A 12,198-nucleotide genomic window follows, 5' to 3' on the forward strand; every position below is an offset into this window, starting at 1 on the left:
TAACCTGACACTGAATGACCTATGGACTTTTTGTTTGTTTAGTTTTACGTAAAGAAGGAGAGTGTTCATGTTTTCATCTTGGTCATGACCCTTTCTCTCACAAAGCACTGTTTATATATGAAGAATGACTCCACTATGTATCACTTGTTAGTGCTGTGTTCAGTTTAAATCTGAAAAGGACTTTTCAAAATGCCCAAATGAATTAGAAATACCAGTCTTACTGAAAATCAGTTAAATACCTGCTCCTAAAGCACTTGGTTGCTTTTGAAAATTCTATCCTATATTGTAAAGCCTTCAGAGACAGGAACATTTTCTTAATTCTAGAACTGTTTGGAATGACATAGTAACAATAATTACAAGTTAAATTATTTATAAACAATCTTCTCTAAGAAAATTGATTAAGAAAATGCAACTGAAGAGGAAACCAATTTCACATATTTTGAATGGCTTTATAAGTCCTTATGTAAGACTTCTGTTAAAGATTAGGAATTTTAGATTACTCTTTAGGTATCTTTTAAATATTCTTTTTCTCTTCATCTTTAACCGAACAGAGCACCTTATCTCTTATTCTAATTTTCTTGTAGATAAAACGTGGAGTGAAATTTTTATCTTTGGAGGAACTGAGTATGCAAAAGCTTACTGACCGTCGGGCCATAATCTTTATTAATGCTAAATCACAAGAAGAGTAAGTCATGTTTGATCTACCAATGTTTATTGCAATAGCTCATCTTTTCTGTCGTTTCCACTGTTTCCAGTACAAACTACATAGTATATATACACACACGCATATATAAAATAGAGAGATCTCAGCATAGTGCTTCATGTCCTAGAAGGCAAGGGATTTGTGTTTTATAAAATAAGAATTTGGAAAATAACTTTTTTTCCCTCTAGACAGAAAAGATTTATTCAGTTGAGTTGCTTTTTTTTAACTTAGCCATTAAGACTCATTCATTTAACATGCTTCCTGATGGTGGGACACCCAGTGTTTTATTAGTTATAACAAAGCTTGTCATCTGCCATAATAATTATGTCATCTAAGCTGAATGTCAACATGCGACAATGAAACCTATGATTTTATCATCTTCTTGCACAGACAGATGCATGGAATTTTAAGCACAACATCCCAAGAGGCAGGACAAAGCCAAGCATGAAGCTTTCAGGCTTAATAAAGAACCTGTGTCCATTTCTTCTCTGTTTAAGTTTAGCTAGCCTAACAAATCTTCTTAGATTTGAATGCAGGAAGTTGGTATTGGACTTGTTTAACTGGGAGTCATTTCCTGTAAACAGTCTCACAGATCAAAGAATGCTCTACCAATATTTTGCAAGTCCAAAACCTTCTTCTCTGTCAACACATCACATATTTGGTTTACAGTATCATTAGCTTCCCTTTTAAGCTTGTATATGACACCATAAAGATGTCTGAGAATATCTATGAAAAATTAAACTTCCATGCTCTTTGTTGATCCCTAGAGTTGTCTTTAACTATCAGGTTTTCTTTCTTTGCCTTTGATACAGCTTCTTGCCTCTGCACCTCGGCAGCACTCTTACTCCCCAGTTACTCTTGTGTCCACCATTTGGTATTCCGTACTTCATTTTTGATCCCTGAATCAGTATCCGGTTTATTAGTGGTTATGTTATTTCTTCCACTTATGTACTTCCTATGAATATATTTACTGTCCTTTAAAATCAGAACTCCATTTCCATAGCTTAACATGCAAATACCATCTCTGCAAACAATATGCAAAAATATCTTGTTCCATTTCAGTGTCCTTGCACTAGAGGAAAAGGCACAAGATTCATCTTATGAACAATCTATCTTGTCACCTTCTATTCCAAGAAAAAGCAGCAGAGAAAAAGCAGGGTATGGTCTTAAGATTTACTTGTCAATGTTCTGTTATTACTCTCTAACAGTAACATTATTCTAGAAATAGAATTCTGATTGTCCTACATAGGAGAAACTTTCCTAACAGAGTACAAATGCTCAAATACAATGTTAAATATGTTTTCAGAGTCTTTCTTTCACCTCCTAATTGCAGTAATCTTCCTTTGTCTATCTTAGTAATGATTTGTCCTCCCTCCTCATGCTGTATTTGAACATCTCCCATTTATTTGGCTGTTTTTCCTTTCAATATCCCTAGGAGGCAGTGAAATGCTGTTATTTTACAGCGTGACAACCAAGACACAGAGAAATTAGGGTAGAAGTTCTTTCTCAGTTTAGAACCTAGACCCATGAAAAGTTCCTACACTGCCTACATGCATCCTTATTTCTAGATTAAATTTCTTCCAGTGAAATTCCATAGATGACTAAAACCTGAGAAGGGTGTGCTCAGAACTGTCCCTGTTTTGACAGCAACAAACCTAAAAATGCCTTGCTCTGGCAGGGCTCCCTCTGATCCATACAGTCCTGCAGTTCTTTCTGTGGAACTGATCTGGTCGGCATGTCTGCTCATACCAAATAGGTCAGAATCTCTAACCTTGTTGTGGGAAGTTAATTTCCTTCTTTTACAGAAAGAGGATCTGAGCCTGCCCCTCCCACCTGCAGATAGCTGATCACACGATATTTGGTGTTCAGCAGTCTCATTCTGGTTCGTTGTAGCTGTTTGCTAACAAAGAGGCATAATGAACAGAGCTTTCTACTTCAGCTGTTAGGGCACTTATCTGAGAGAGTCGAGACCAAAGTTCTACTCCTTGTTTTGATGACTTTTAATATAAAATGCTTAACCCTTAGTTTGTTCCTGTGGAAGAAAACTGAACCATGGTCTCCCAACTGAACCAGTAACTCTTTATGTAAAACAGCAGCACAATCACGACCACAACAGCGCCTTTCAGAGAAGGCAGGTGTACATGCCTAATTCCAGGGGAATGTTCAGGATTCCAAAACCAGTCCAAATAGAGCCTCCTTGCCATCAATGAGATGGTGTCTAGTCCTTGATAGGAACGTGATGTAACCTACAGCTCTGCTTGGCTTTTCTGTTAGCTAATTTAGTGAGCTGACTATTTATTATGCTGGTTTCTGTGGGTCCCAGTCCCGACTTCCTAATTTTCTTCATTTTATGGTATAGGGGTCCTTGGCCATGCCTCAGGCCTGTTAATTCTAGTCAGTGGTGGGCATTACAAAATGCTAAGTACTGCAGGGTTTGAAAAAGAGGGAAAGATGGAGTGTCTGTTGTAGGAACTTAGGTACTACGTTTGCAATTTTTAGCTTGGAGCTCATCCATGAACTATGATATGCTACTGTCTGTACAGGCATTTTATTGATAGAGATAATGGTTGATTTCTTAGACTGCTTATATATTTCTGTGTATGTATGTATCTGTGTGTGCTTGAGAGATGAAATCAAGAGAAAATTGGAACCTGCTTTGTGATCTCAATAGTTCAATGATATCTCCAATGGAGGAAAAGCAGGAGTTATCTGGACAACGGTCTTCACTGAGCAAAAGCAGCACTAGAGAAAAAGGCTTAAGGTATTATACTTTGAATTATATGTGTATCAGTTTGTTTAGAACTGACATGCAGATTGTTGACAGATAATAGCTACTGACTGTGAAGGGTTGAGGTTCTGACTTAAATCAGGACCCGAACTGTGAGATAAGTCTATCCAAAAGTTATTGACTTATAAGGCAGACATTTACATTTGACTAGTTATTTGGACTGCAAGCACTTCTGGAATTCAGTTTAAATAATTTTGTAGTAGATACCTGAAATGGATTATATGAATCGCATTGTGGACAGTTCCTGTATCAGGATGCAAAACAGTAAGTAGATACTGCATCTTGAGTGTCTTACCAGGTCTGTTCTAGCTTCTGCTCTTTTACCAGGTCCTCCTGATGCCCAGCATGCTCTGATCATGACCCACCATGCGTATGCCAGTTTACTCAAAGGGAGCAAGAGGCAAGGGGAAATACTGAGCCCCAGTTATGTTTGCTCTGCACCAGTGGGGGATTCCTTCATCTCAGAAGATGCTCTAGAGTCATAGACCATGTTGCATAGTCTCAAGCAGCTGTGCAGAGCTTAGAGACCTGTCCTGGCAAGATAATATGTTTGTTTATAACAGTGTGAGATGAGGATACCCTTGGATAGTTGCTTTTTAATGTAATTTATGTCAATTACACAGTAAATGACTGCTCTGTTGGCAACCATAACACTTTCGGAAAGCAAAAAAATTTCTTTAGGGAAAAAAAAAATACCTGGCTCAATTTCCCATAGTAAACTTGCAGGGATACAAAGAGTTCTTTCTTCAAGTATGAAATAATTGCTTTTGAATGTCATGATCAAGCTGTATGATTTATAACCCCATTGTCATTCACTTTGAATCCATAATTCATACATCATTATTATTATTAATTTGTGAGATATATGGAAGTTACTTGAAGGTCAGTATCTGACTCCAAGTCTCAAACATGCTTAGACTTTTTCCTACATATTTTTTTCCTTTGATCATATGTTTCTGTTCATCATTATTTTGCGAAGTACTACTGAACACAGTTTAAAGCCATTGTTTTGAAAAAGTGATACTACTTTATATAAACCATAGCTGAAAGCTAAGAGAAAGGGCAGTTGTAATTGTCTGCTAGAAGTGTTTGAATTAGATGTAGAGGAAGTGCCTAGTTGATAGTTTGACATATATTTGCATAGACAGATAGCAACATTTTTGATCAAACAGTTGCATATCTGATATACACACTGACTGGGCTAAAAGATAATATTTAATGTAGACTGATAAATGTGCATTTATTCCATGCTACATTCCAGTACAGCATTTAAGGAAATACTTTCCAATGCTCATTTACGCCTTTGCTAAAGACAGTCAAGGCATTAAGCTATGCAAAAAAGGAAAGAAAATAGGTGTCATGGCTGTCTTTTGGTGGTAGGATATTGTATTGGCTGCCTTCTTCCTCACACTGACTCTCTGGTGACCCATTGGACTTTCATACTGAAGTTGCAACAGGAATCAGAAACAGCTTGGAGACTATTAACTGCCATGAGTTCTCCTTTGCAATGTTCCTCTGCATTTGCAGCAAGTATGTCTCACAAATAGTAAGACAGCTTTGGGAAAGGGGAATGATTTTTTTCTGATGTCATCATTCCCATTGGTAAATAAAATGAGGATAAAAAAGAGGATAGGGAAAAGATAGCAGAAGTCTACTGCAATGGTTACTGATTATTTTATAGCACTGAACTGTAAGACAGCAACTCCATAGTTCCTTATGAGATAAACGTTAGACAGACATGGTGAACTGAAGAGTTGAGGAGTAGGGTGGAGATGGGTGTGGAAGACAACCTTCTATCAGCCATTCCACCAAGGAACAGAACATAGTCATACCTCAGAGAAATAAGAAGTAGCAAAAAACCAAACCAACCATTGTTCAAACCCATCCTTCTCAGATCTTTTCTTCCTGAAAACTAGAAAGAAGAAGAATAAGAGTGATTCAAGAGTCATTTGAGTAGATAGGAAAAGGGAATAGCGCTATAATTTAGCGGTGCACTTTTCATAGGGAAAAGAAAGTACTGGGAGAATAGAAGGGAAGAGCAGGGGACAAAGAGAGGAAATGGTCAAGGAACAAGAATTATACCATGTGTACAAATTGTTGTTTTGAAAACCTGCCAAGTCAGATACCAGAGAGGTGGGAATAATTCAGTGTTTTTTTAAACAGGATATTCTTAACCATAATCATAAGTGTATAAATGCAGAAGTAGGTAGCTGTTTAATCTAGCATTGTAAGGTCCCCTGGCTATAGTTAGATAGAGTCACATTAGATAAAGAAAACTGTTTGTCTGCTTTTTTCAAGTATAAGTGTAATTAATAACCAGAACAGTTTATTTAAGAGGGTGGTGAATTTGCTATAATTTGAAGATTAAATCTTAATTGGTTAACCTTCTAAAAAATTGTGCTTTATGAAATCTATGAAAAGGGCTTTTTGTGAATATGATAAATCTCAATAGGTAAAAGAAAAGTTTGCAAAGTATTCTGAAGACAAATTGCTTGAATTAGACTACTGATAATGGTATATGCCCTTCTGCTTTGTCCAATGCCTTCCGTCTTAAGAGTACTGTTCATTGTAAAAATTTTAAGAATAATTTGAAAAGCATACAATAATGAGGGTGTGCCCTGGAGCCATGTACTCTAGTGGTCCTTTATTTCTTTTTTTTCCTTCCAAGAATGCCAGAAGTAGTATAGATTTTAAAAAGTAAGCCAGAACTGTTAAACAAAGGAAATAAATTTTGTCATATTTCACATTAGAATTATTCAGGACCTATGCTGAAAAAAGACATAATGCTTACAAAACACAAGTTCCATGTGTTGCCACAAATGAAAAATCCTAAACTGTCTGATTGTATAGATCTTAATGATACCCCTGGTAAGATACTGATTTTATAGTTGCTGCATAATTTGTGAAATGCACAGTACTCTAGCTAAGCAGAACAAGCATTTCATTTATACCTCTGCTAGGTGCTTATGATGCCTGTTCAGGATCACAGTCATTTTTCAGATTCTGAACATTAGTGAAAAATGTAGCATGCACAATGAAAAAAGTCAGCAAAACCAGATCTCTTCTTATAAAATCTTCATCTGACAAACCATGTTGTAGTTTGTATAATGCTTGAAGTACATGGATTTGCAACTACAGAGACTACCGCTTGGCTGATCTCTTGAAGATTTCAGCCATGCTCTTGATACCATTTGTTCCTTTATTTGAAGTCCAGACTTCTATCGAGTAAAAACTCATGGGAGTTCATGATTTTTAATTTATGACCATATGCAACCAAACTGTAACTGTATAAAAATGTTTCCTATATACTCTCTAAAAACTTGTTGTTATTATTATGTAGCTGTACGTAGGTAAGTGTCTTCTCCCCTAGATAATCCATTTATGGGAAAAGCATATCAGAGCCACAAACGTAAAATGAGAATTTACAGGAATATTAATATGGAGCTAGTGCCAGTTGGTTCCTAACCATCTCCCAAGGGCATCTTCCACAAATATTCTCTACAGCTTTGTAGGTTTTGGACTGTTCATTATCAAGAGAAAAGATTTCCCCTACCTTTCCCCCAAAATCAGTTTGTCTAAAATGTCCTGTTGGAGAGCTACTGTATTAGAATTTGGACTTTAGAGATTACGGTATTCTAAATAAGTGTATATTGTTTTCTATGTAAGAAAAGGGAAGGGGAAAAAAGAAGAGGAAAAAATGAAAGAAGTTACTCAGATTGTATCTAAAGTCCAGGATGAAATAAATCTAGAAAATTCACATTGGCTACCACCACCTGACTTCATTTTACTGGATTACATTAATGATGCTTCCAAAGCAATTCTACCACTAACTACTACCCGGGAACAGGTTGTGGCTCTTGCACAGTGAGTACCGAATTGTATTTCCATAAATAATGAAATAAGTTGAATTGGTAAAATAACAGTTTTCTCATCCAAGGACTTTTCCAAATTTGTTATTTTTCCCATCCTTAATTGGAATCCAAATCAGCTTTGGTCCAGAATTTTGACATAATTTTAGATTTTAAGCTTCTTGTCTCTAATTTTGTTGTAATTATTTTTTTTAAAATAAAATATCACTTGCAACAAAAGGGTACAAATTTCTCATTTTGAAAATATTCATATGGACAGTTTCAGGTTTTTTCACATTTATATAGCTGTACTGATCCTTTCCAATGAACACATCAGCTGCATATAGCGTCTATATCATCAAGGAACAGGAGAGACCCAGGCGCTGCAGAGCCTAAATGCACAGGCTAAAACCCTAGCTTAATATTGAGACTGTTGCAACTTATATATATCATATCTTGTTCTTTCTCTTACAATCTCTCTTGCCTAGTTGGTTTGGAAACCCCTTAGGACAGAAACTCTCTTGTATTTTGTTTTCCTATAGAGCCAAAAGCACGAGACATTTTTCTCGTGTAGTTTTTAGGTGCTACTGTAATTAACATCCTGATGATTTAGTAGTGCCAGAATATTGCAATGGTGCATGTACAGACTATTGTTATCAATGTGCGATTCATTAGTTACACTGACTACTCAGCCTGGGCACCAATCACTGTCATCTCCAAGTAGTGTGTCTGCTTTCATCTTCTCCTTAGTTTAACCTTTACTATCTTAGCAGTTTCCTGGCTACCTCCTGAATCTGGAGAGTTTGCCGTCAGATCCCGCTGAGTCTCACAAAATTTGTTTCTTCTACTAACTCTCATTTTTAATGAAATGGCCTAGTGTGATATGAGGAATGACTTTTCTGTTGATTGCAAAATTTGACAGGACAGATATTCATCCTTAACTATCCAGCTGTGTATAAATCACACTGCCTTCCTCAAGGTGGAATCCATAAAATGTTCTTTCAAATCCGCTCTTCAAACACGCCAATGAAATACTTGCAGACACACAACCCAGCGAAACAATCACGGGAAATTTAAGTAGAATGTTTTCTGTGGGGATTTTTATGTGTATGTTCCATTTTAAGCGGCTGCCTGAATAGCGTGTGTTGAATAGGAAGGGGAGGAGGAGGCAGCTGCAGCAGCCCTCGGCAGCCTGGCAGCTTGAGCCGAGTTCCTGCTGTGCTCACCGGGGAGGGAGCCGGGGTAGATGAGGGAACACGCGATAGTGCTGGCTCTCTCATTTTAAACAAACGCAGCACATCTTTGTGTGCATGCGAGAGTGGTGTGCATGTAGGCTCAAGAAGCTTTGCTCTCTTTACTGAGGGCTGGCTGTAGGCACAAGCAGCACAAGTGACTTCTGAGAGCCCCCCACTTCTTCAGGGTCATCCAATAATTCCCAACTTCAAGACACCATGTCTAGCCTGCTCAGTGATAATTCCCTGTACCCATGCTGTTGCAACCAGCACCTCCTCAGGCCCTAGGTTTTGAGAAATACGGCCTTTGAGGTTGCCTTGCATGTGCTGTGAGGACAGAACCTGTTCACAGTTACTGCAGAGGAGGTGATGCAGATTTTAGCTCCCTGTCTGACACAGTAGCTTGTGATTCCCATGTCAGCTCTGCAACAGCTTGCCCAGAGTGAGAACCCTCAATAACATTTGTGCCTGTGGCTGAGGACACTCTGGGGAACAAAGGTCTTTACGTACAGGGGCCGTGCATAGGGGAGGTGAAGGTGTGTGTATGAGGAGATAGGGACTTACAAATCAGGGCTTGATCCTGTGTGTGCACAGTCACCCAAGAGACATGCTTTTGGCAGTGTTTGCACAGACCATGAGTTCTGATCTTCTGTTTCTTTGACTGAGCCATTCTTTTTAATGGATAAATACACATTCCTCACCCCCCAAATATTGGCTTCAATATAAGAAAGCACATGTAGAAGTTGAAGTACTCTTTCTGGATATAGTTGCTTTCCTATGTTGGGATCATTACCTATGGCTTTATTTTTGTCATATATATTCTTATGTCTTTATTACTATTCCAAACAAATGGAAGGGCTAGGGATTGTAATATGTAGCTCACATAATCTGTTAGCTGTAAAGGTGAATGCTAGCTTCTGAACTACTTCCTCAGTAATTACACCGTTATTGATGATTTTCTCTGAGGACTTTGTGCCTATGGTAGACCTCTCCAGAATCTCTGCTGACAGCTGTTGCACCTTGGTTTAGGTCTGTGACAAATGTGAATGACCTGAGTTATGGTTACCTGTATTTAACAGTGAGCATATTTAAAATACCAGTTACTAAATAAAGTAATTAAAGCAAACATAGCAAAAGTATTAAAGTCTTATATGTCATTCACTTATTGCTTGTATACATTTAATTTTGCTACATTTTTATGATTAATACAAGAGGAATTATAGAAGTAATTGATCCCGGTATACATTGGAACAGGTTTGTTGCAGACAAGATGGGTGGCCCAATTGAAAGAGACAAACTACATGACTTCAGCTGGGAACTTCACATAAGTGAAATAGAATTTGAACTGAAATGCAACGTTGTGCCTATTGGGAAAATCAAAAAAGGGACGTTCTACCACAGGGCTTTACTTTTCAAGGTACATTAATTATTGATGTTAAATGGATATTATAAACTAAAGTATACTTGCATCAGTGTAATATAATATTTATATTCATGCAAAATCTTTTGTATACACTTAAGTCATTTTTCACTGGCAAAGTTGATTTCCCAGTGAATGAAAGCCAGCATCGCTTCTTTCTGTAAACATTCTTGTTGTCATTAAATTGTCTTAAGTGATATCAGCAGAATACTTGATAAATGGCAAAAAGCCAAAATATTTGACTGGGAGTCAAAACATTTTACATTTTCTGTAAACTGTAAAATATTGAATTCTGCAACTTCCTTTTTTTTCCATGCTGCAAATGTAAACTTGTTGGGACAATCTTTATTTGGTATCTATCCAGTATTCTGTGATAGTATATGACAGCTTTTATGTTCTAGTTTCATAGACTGGTAAGATTAATTTCTTCTGTCTTCATGTGAAGAGGTATCGGTGCAGCCTGCTTATCTGTCCCGTCCTTTTTCCTTGGCTATTGGATAGCTGGATTTTTCTTCTTCTTGGACAGAAAGGAAAACAGAAGGAAGGGCCTAGCACATTAAGAGGGAAGGACCTCGGAAACAGTACACAGGAGAAAGAGCACAATCCTAAATTTATGGTATCCACAGGGAAAGAAATTTCCTGACGCATTTTGTGGAGATCTGAGGGCATGAATTAATTGTGCTGAAGCAGCACTGATGTTCGCTTATCCTCCACTAGGAAACCTTTGTAGGGACGGATCATCTCTCTTAAAGCCACAGCAGTCTAAGCAATGGATATCTTTGTCCATTTGTAACAAGTTAAAAATCTTTCAGCATTGCATTCTTTCACAGCAGACGCATTCTGAGAAAGCAGTTTTGTAGCTGGAAACCATTATAGGTCTGTCAGTGATAGTGCAGCACAGAGGCAAGGCAGGTGTTTCATCTAGCAGACGCTTGCCTCACATTTCATTGCTTCCCACATTTGCGGGGCTGAAAAGCAAGGAGTGTGCTTTGGAGCGGAGCGGCAGTCCTAAACTTACACTGATAAAAATGTTACATTTTTACACTTAGTATTTCATACTAGCTATAGGAGTGCAATGTACCTACACCTCATTGCTTGTATAGACAGTTCTTCAAAATGTTACTCAGAAATAAGTCTTCCAACTAGAAAAAATATTGCTGGGTACTGTGGGTGTTGCACTTCATTTGAGATCTGAAGGACTGGCTGATAAACAAATGTATCAGTGTCTGAAAAGAGTTTAAATGAATGTTTTTCATGTTGTGCATAGAATATGGTAGAAATAGCATTTAAAAGCCTACACCTTCTAAGCAGAACCAACAATAAAGATTTGCAGTTTGGAACACTAAAGATTTACAACGTCTGTTTCAAGAAAGGTCTTGGCCTTTCAGGTATTTGTTTTCTTTTTAAGCATCTCTTGGCATTGCTGTATATCGCACAAGCTACATGTATTAACTGTGATTAACTCCTTTTTCTTTCCTTTTTAGGTGATAGCAGACAGAACTGGCATTGGCTGTAGTTTAGTTCGTGGGGAGTATAACAGAGCTTGGAATGAAGTTAAATTGGTTGATGACTCTCCTCAAGGAATAGCTGGGCTTCTGCTTCCTCCTCAAGAGTATATTGTAGATCTGATGTTTGAGCCAGGCTTTTTGATGAAACAGGGAAGTGCAGAGGCAGATCAGTATAAACATATTTAATCATCATGACAAATTTCACCAAAATAACTATTTTAAAGATGTTTGCAGTGCTAATATTTATGAAACATAAGGGGTTTCAGGTCCAGCTATCAACAAGAACCATATCTGGTATGTTGTCCTAAACATTTAATTAAACATATTTTAGGTATCCAACTTCAATGCTTAGAAATTTTGTTCATTTTTTGGTACTATTTTAAGACTAAACTGTAAAACTACAGATTAAAATTTGGTAGATCAAGAATATTTGGTATGTGTTAACATTATAATGTTTATTAAATAGGTTTACATTATTTCCAAAATACAGTAGATTCTTTTTTTCTTATGTTCCTTCAACTCCCATGCACATTTATAGGAATTATATGTCCATGAAACAAGAAAATGTGACATCTGGTGAAATAACAAGTCACCTAAAAACAACCGGACAATTTTTTTGTGTGAAATAACCCAAGAACTGAGAGTTAGAAGAATTAAGATAACAGTATACTTTCAGCCTCTGTAGAAAACATCCCATTT

At 37.2% G+C, this 12,198-nt stretch overlaps 1 protein-coding gene across 2 annotated transcripts in view; it reads left to right on the forward strand.

Annotated features, from left to right (window-relative positions):
- ARMC3 (armadillo repeat containing 3) overlaps positions 1 to 11,685 on the forward strand; it is a 61,890-nt gene extending 50,205 nt beyond the window's left edge. Inside the window, exons 13-18 of one of the 2 annotated variants that reach the window (XM_009330567.1) lie at positions 585 to 685; positions 1,766 to 1,861; positions 3,375 to 3,464; positions 7,158 to 7,355; positions 9,826 to 9,988; positions 11,476 to 11,685. In XM_009330567.1, the coding sequence (XP_009328842.1) occupies positions 585 to 685; positions 1,766 to 1,861; positions 3,375 to 3,464; positions 7,158 to 7,355; positions 9,826 to 9,988; positions 11,476 to 11,685 (858 nt within the window). The remainder of the gene's footprint in view (positions 1 to 584; positions 686 to 1,765; positions 1,862 to 3,374; positions 3,465 to 7,157; positions 7,356 to 9,825; positions 9,989 to 11,475) is intronic. The other variant, XM_009330568.1, reaches the window with a different exon arrangement.
- Positions 11,686 to 12,198: the final 513 nt, after the last annotated feature.

Source organism: Pygoscelis adeliae, unplaced genomic scaffold, assembly GCF_000699105.1.
Source record: "Pygoscelis adeliae isolate BGI_AS28 unplaced genomic scaffold, ASM69910v1 Scaffold27, whole genome shotgun sequence".
Classification (NCBI taxonomy): domain Eukaryota; kingdom Metazoa; phylum Chordata; class Aves; order Sphenisciformes; family Spheniscidae; genus Pygoscelis; species Pygoscelis adeliae.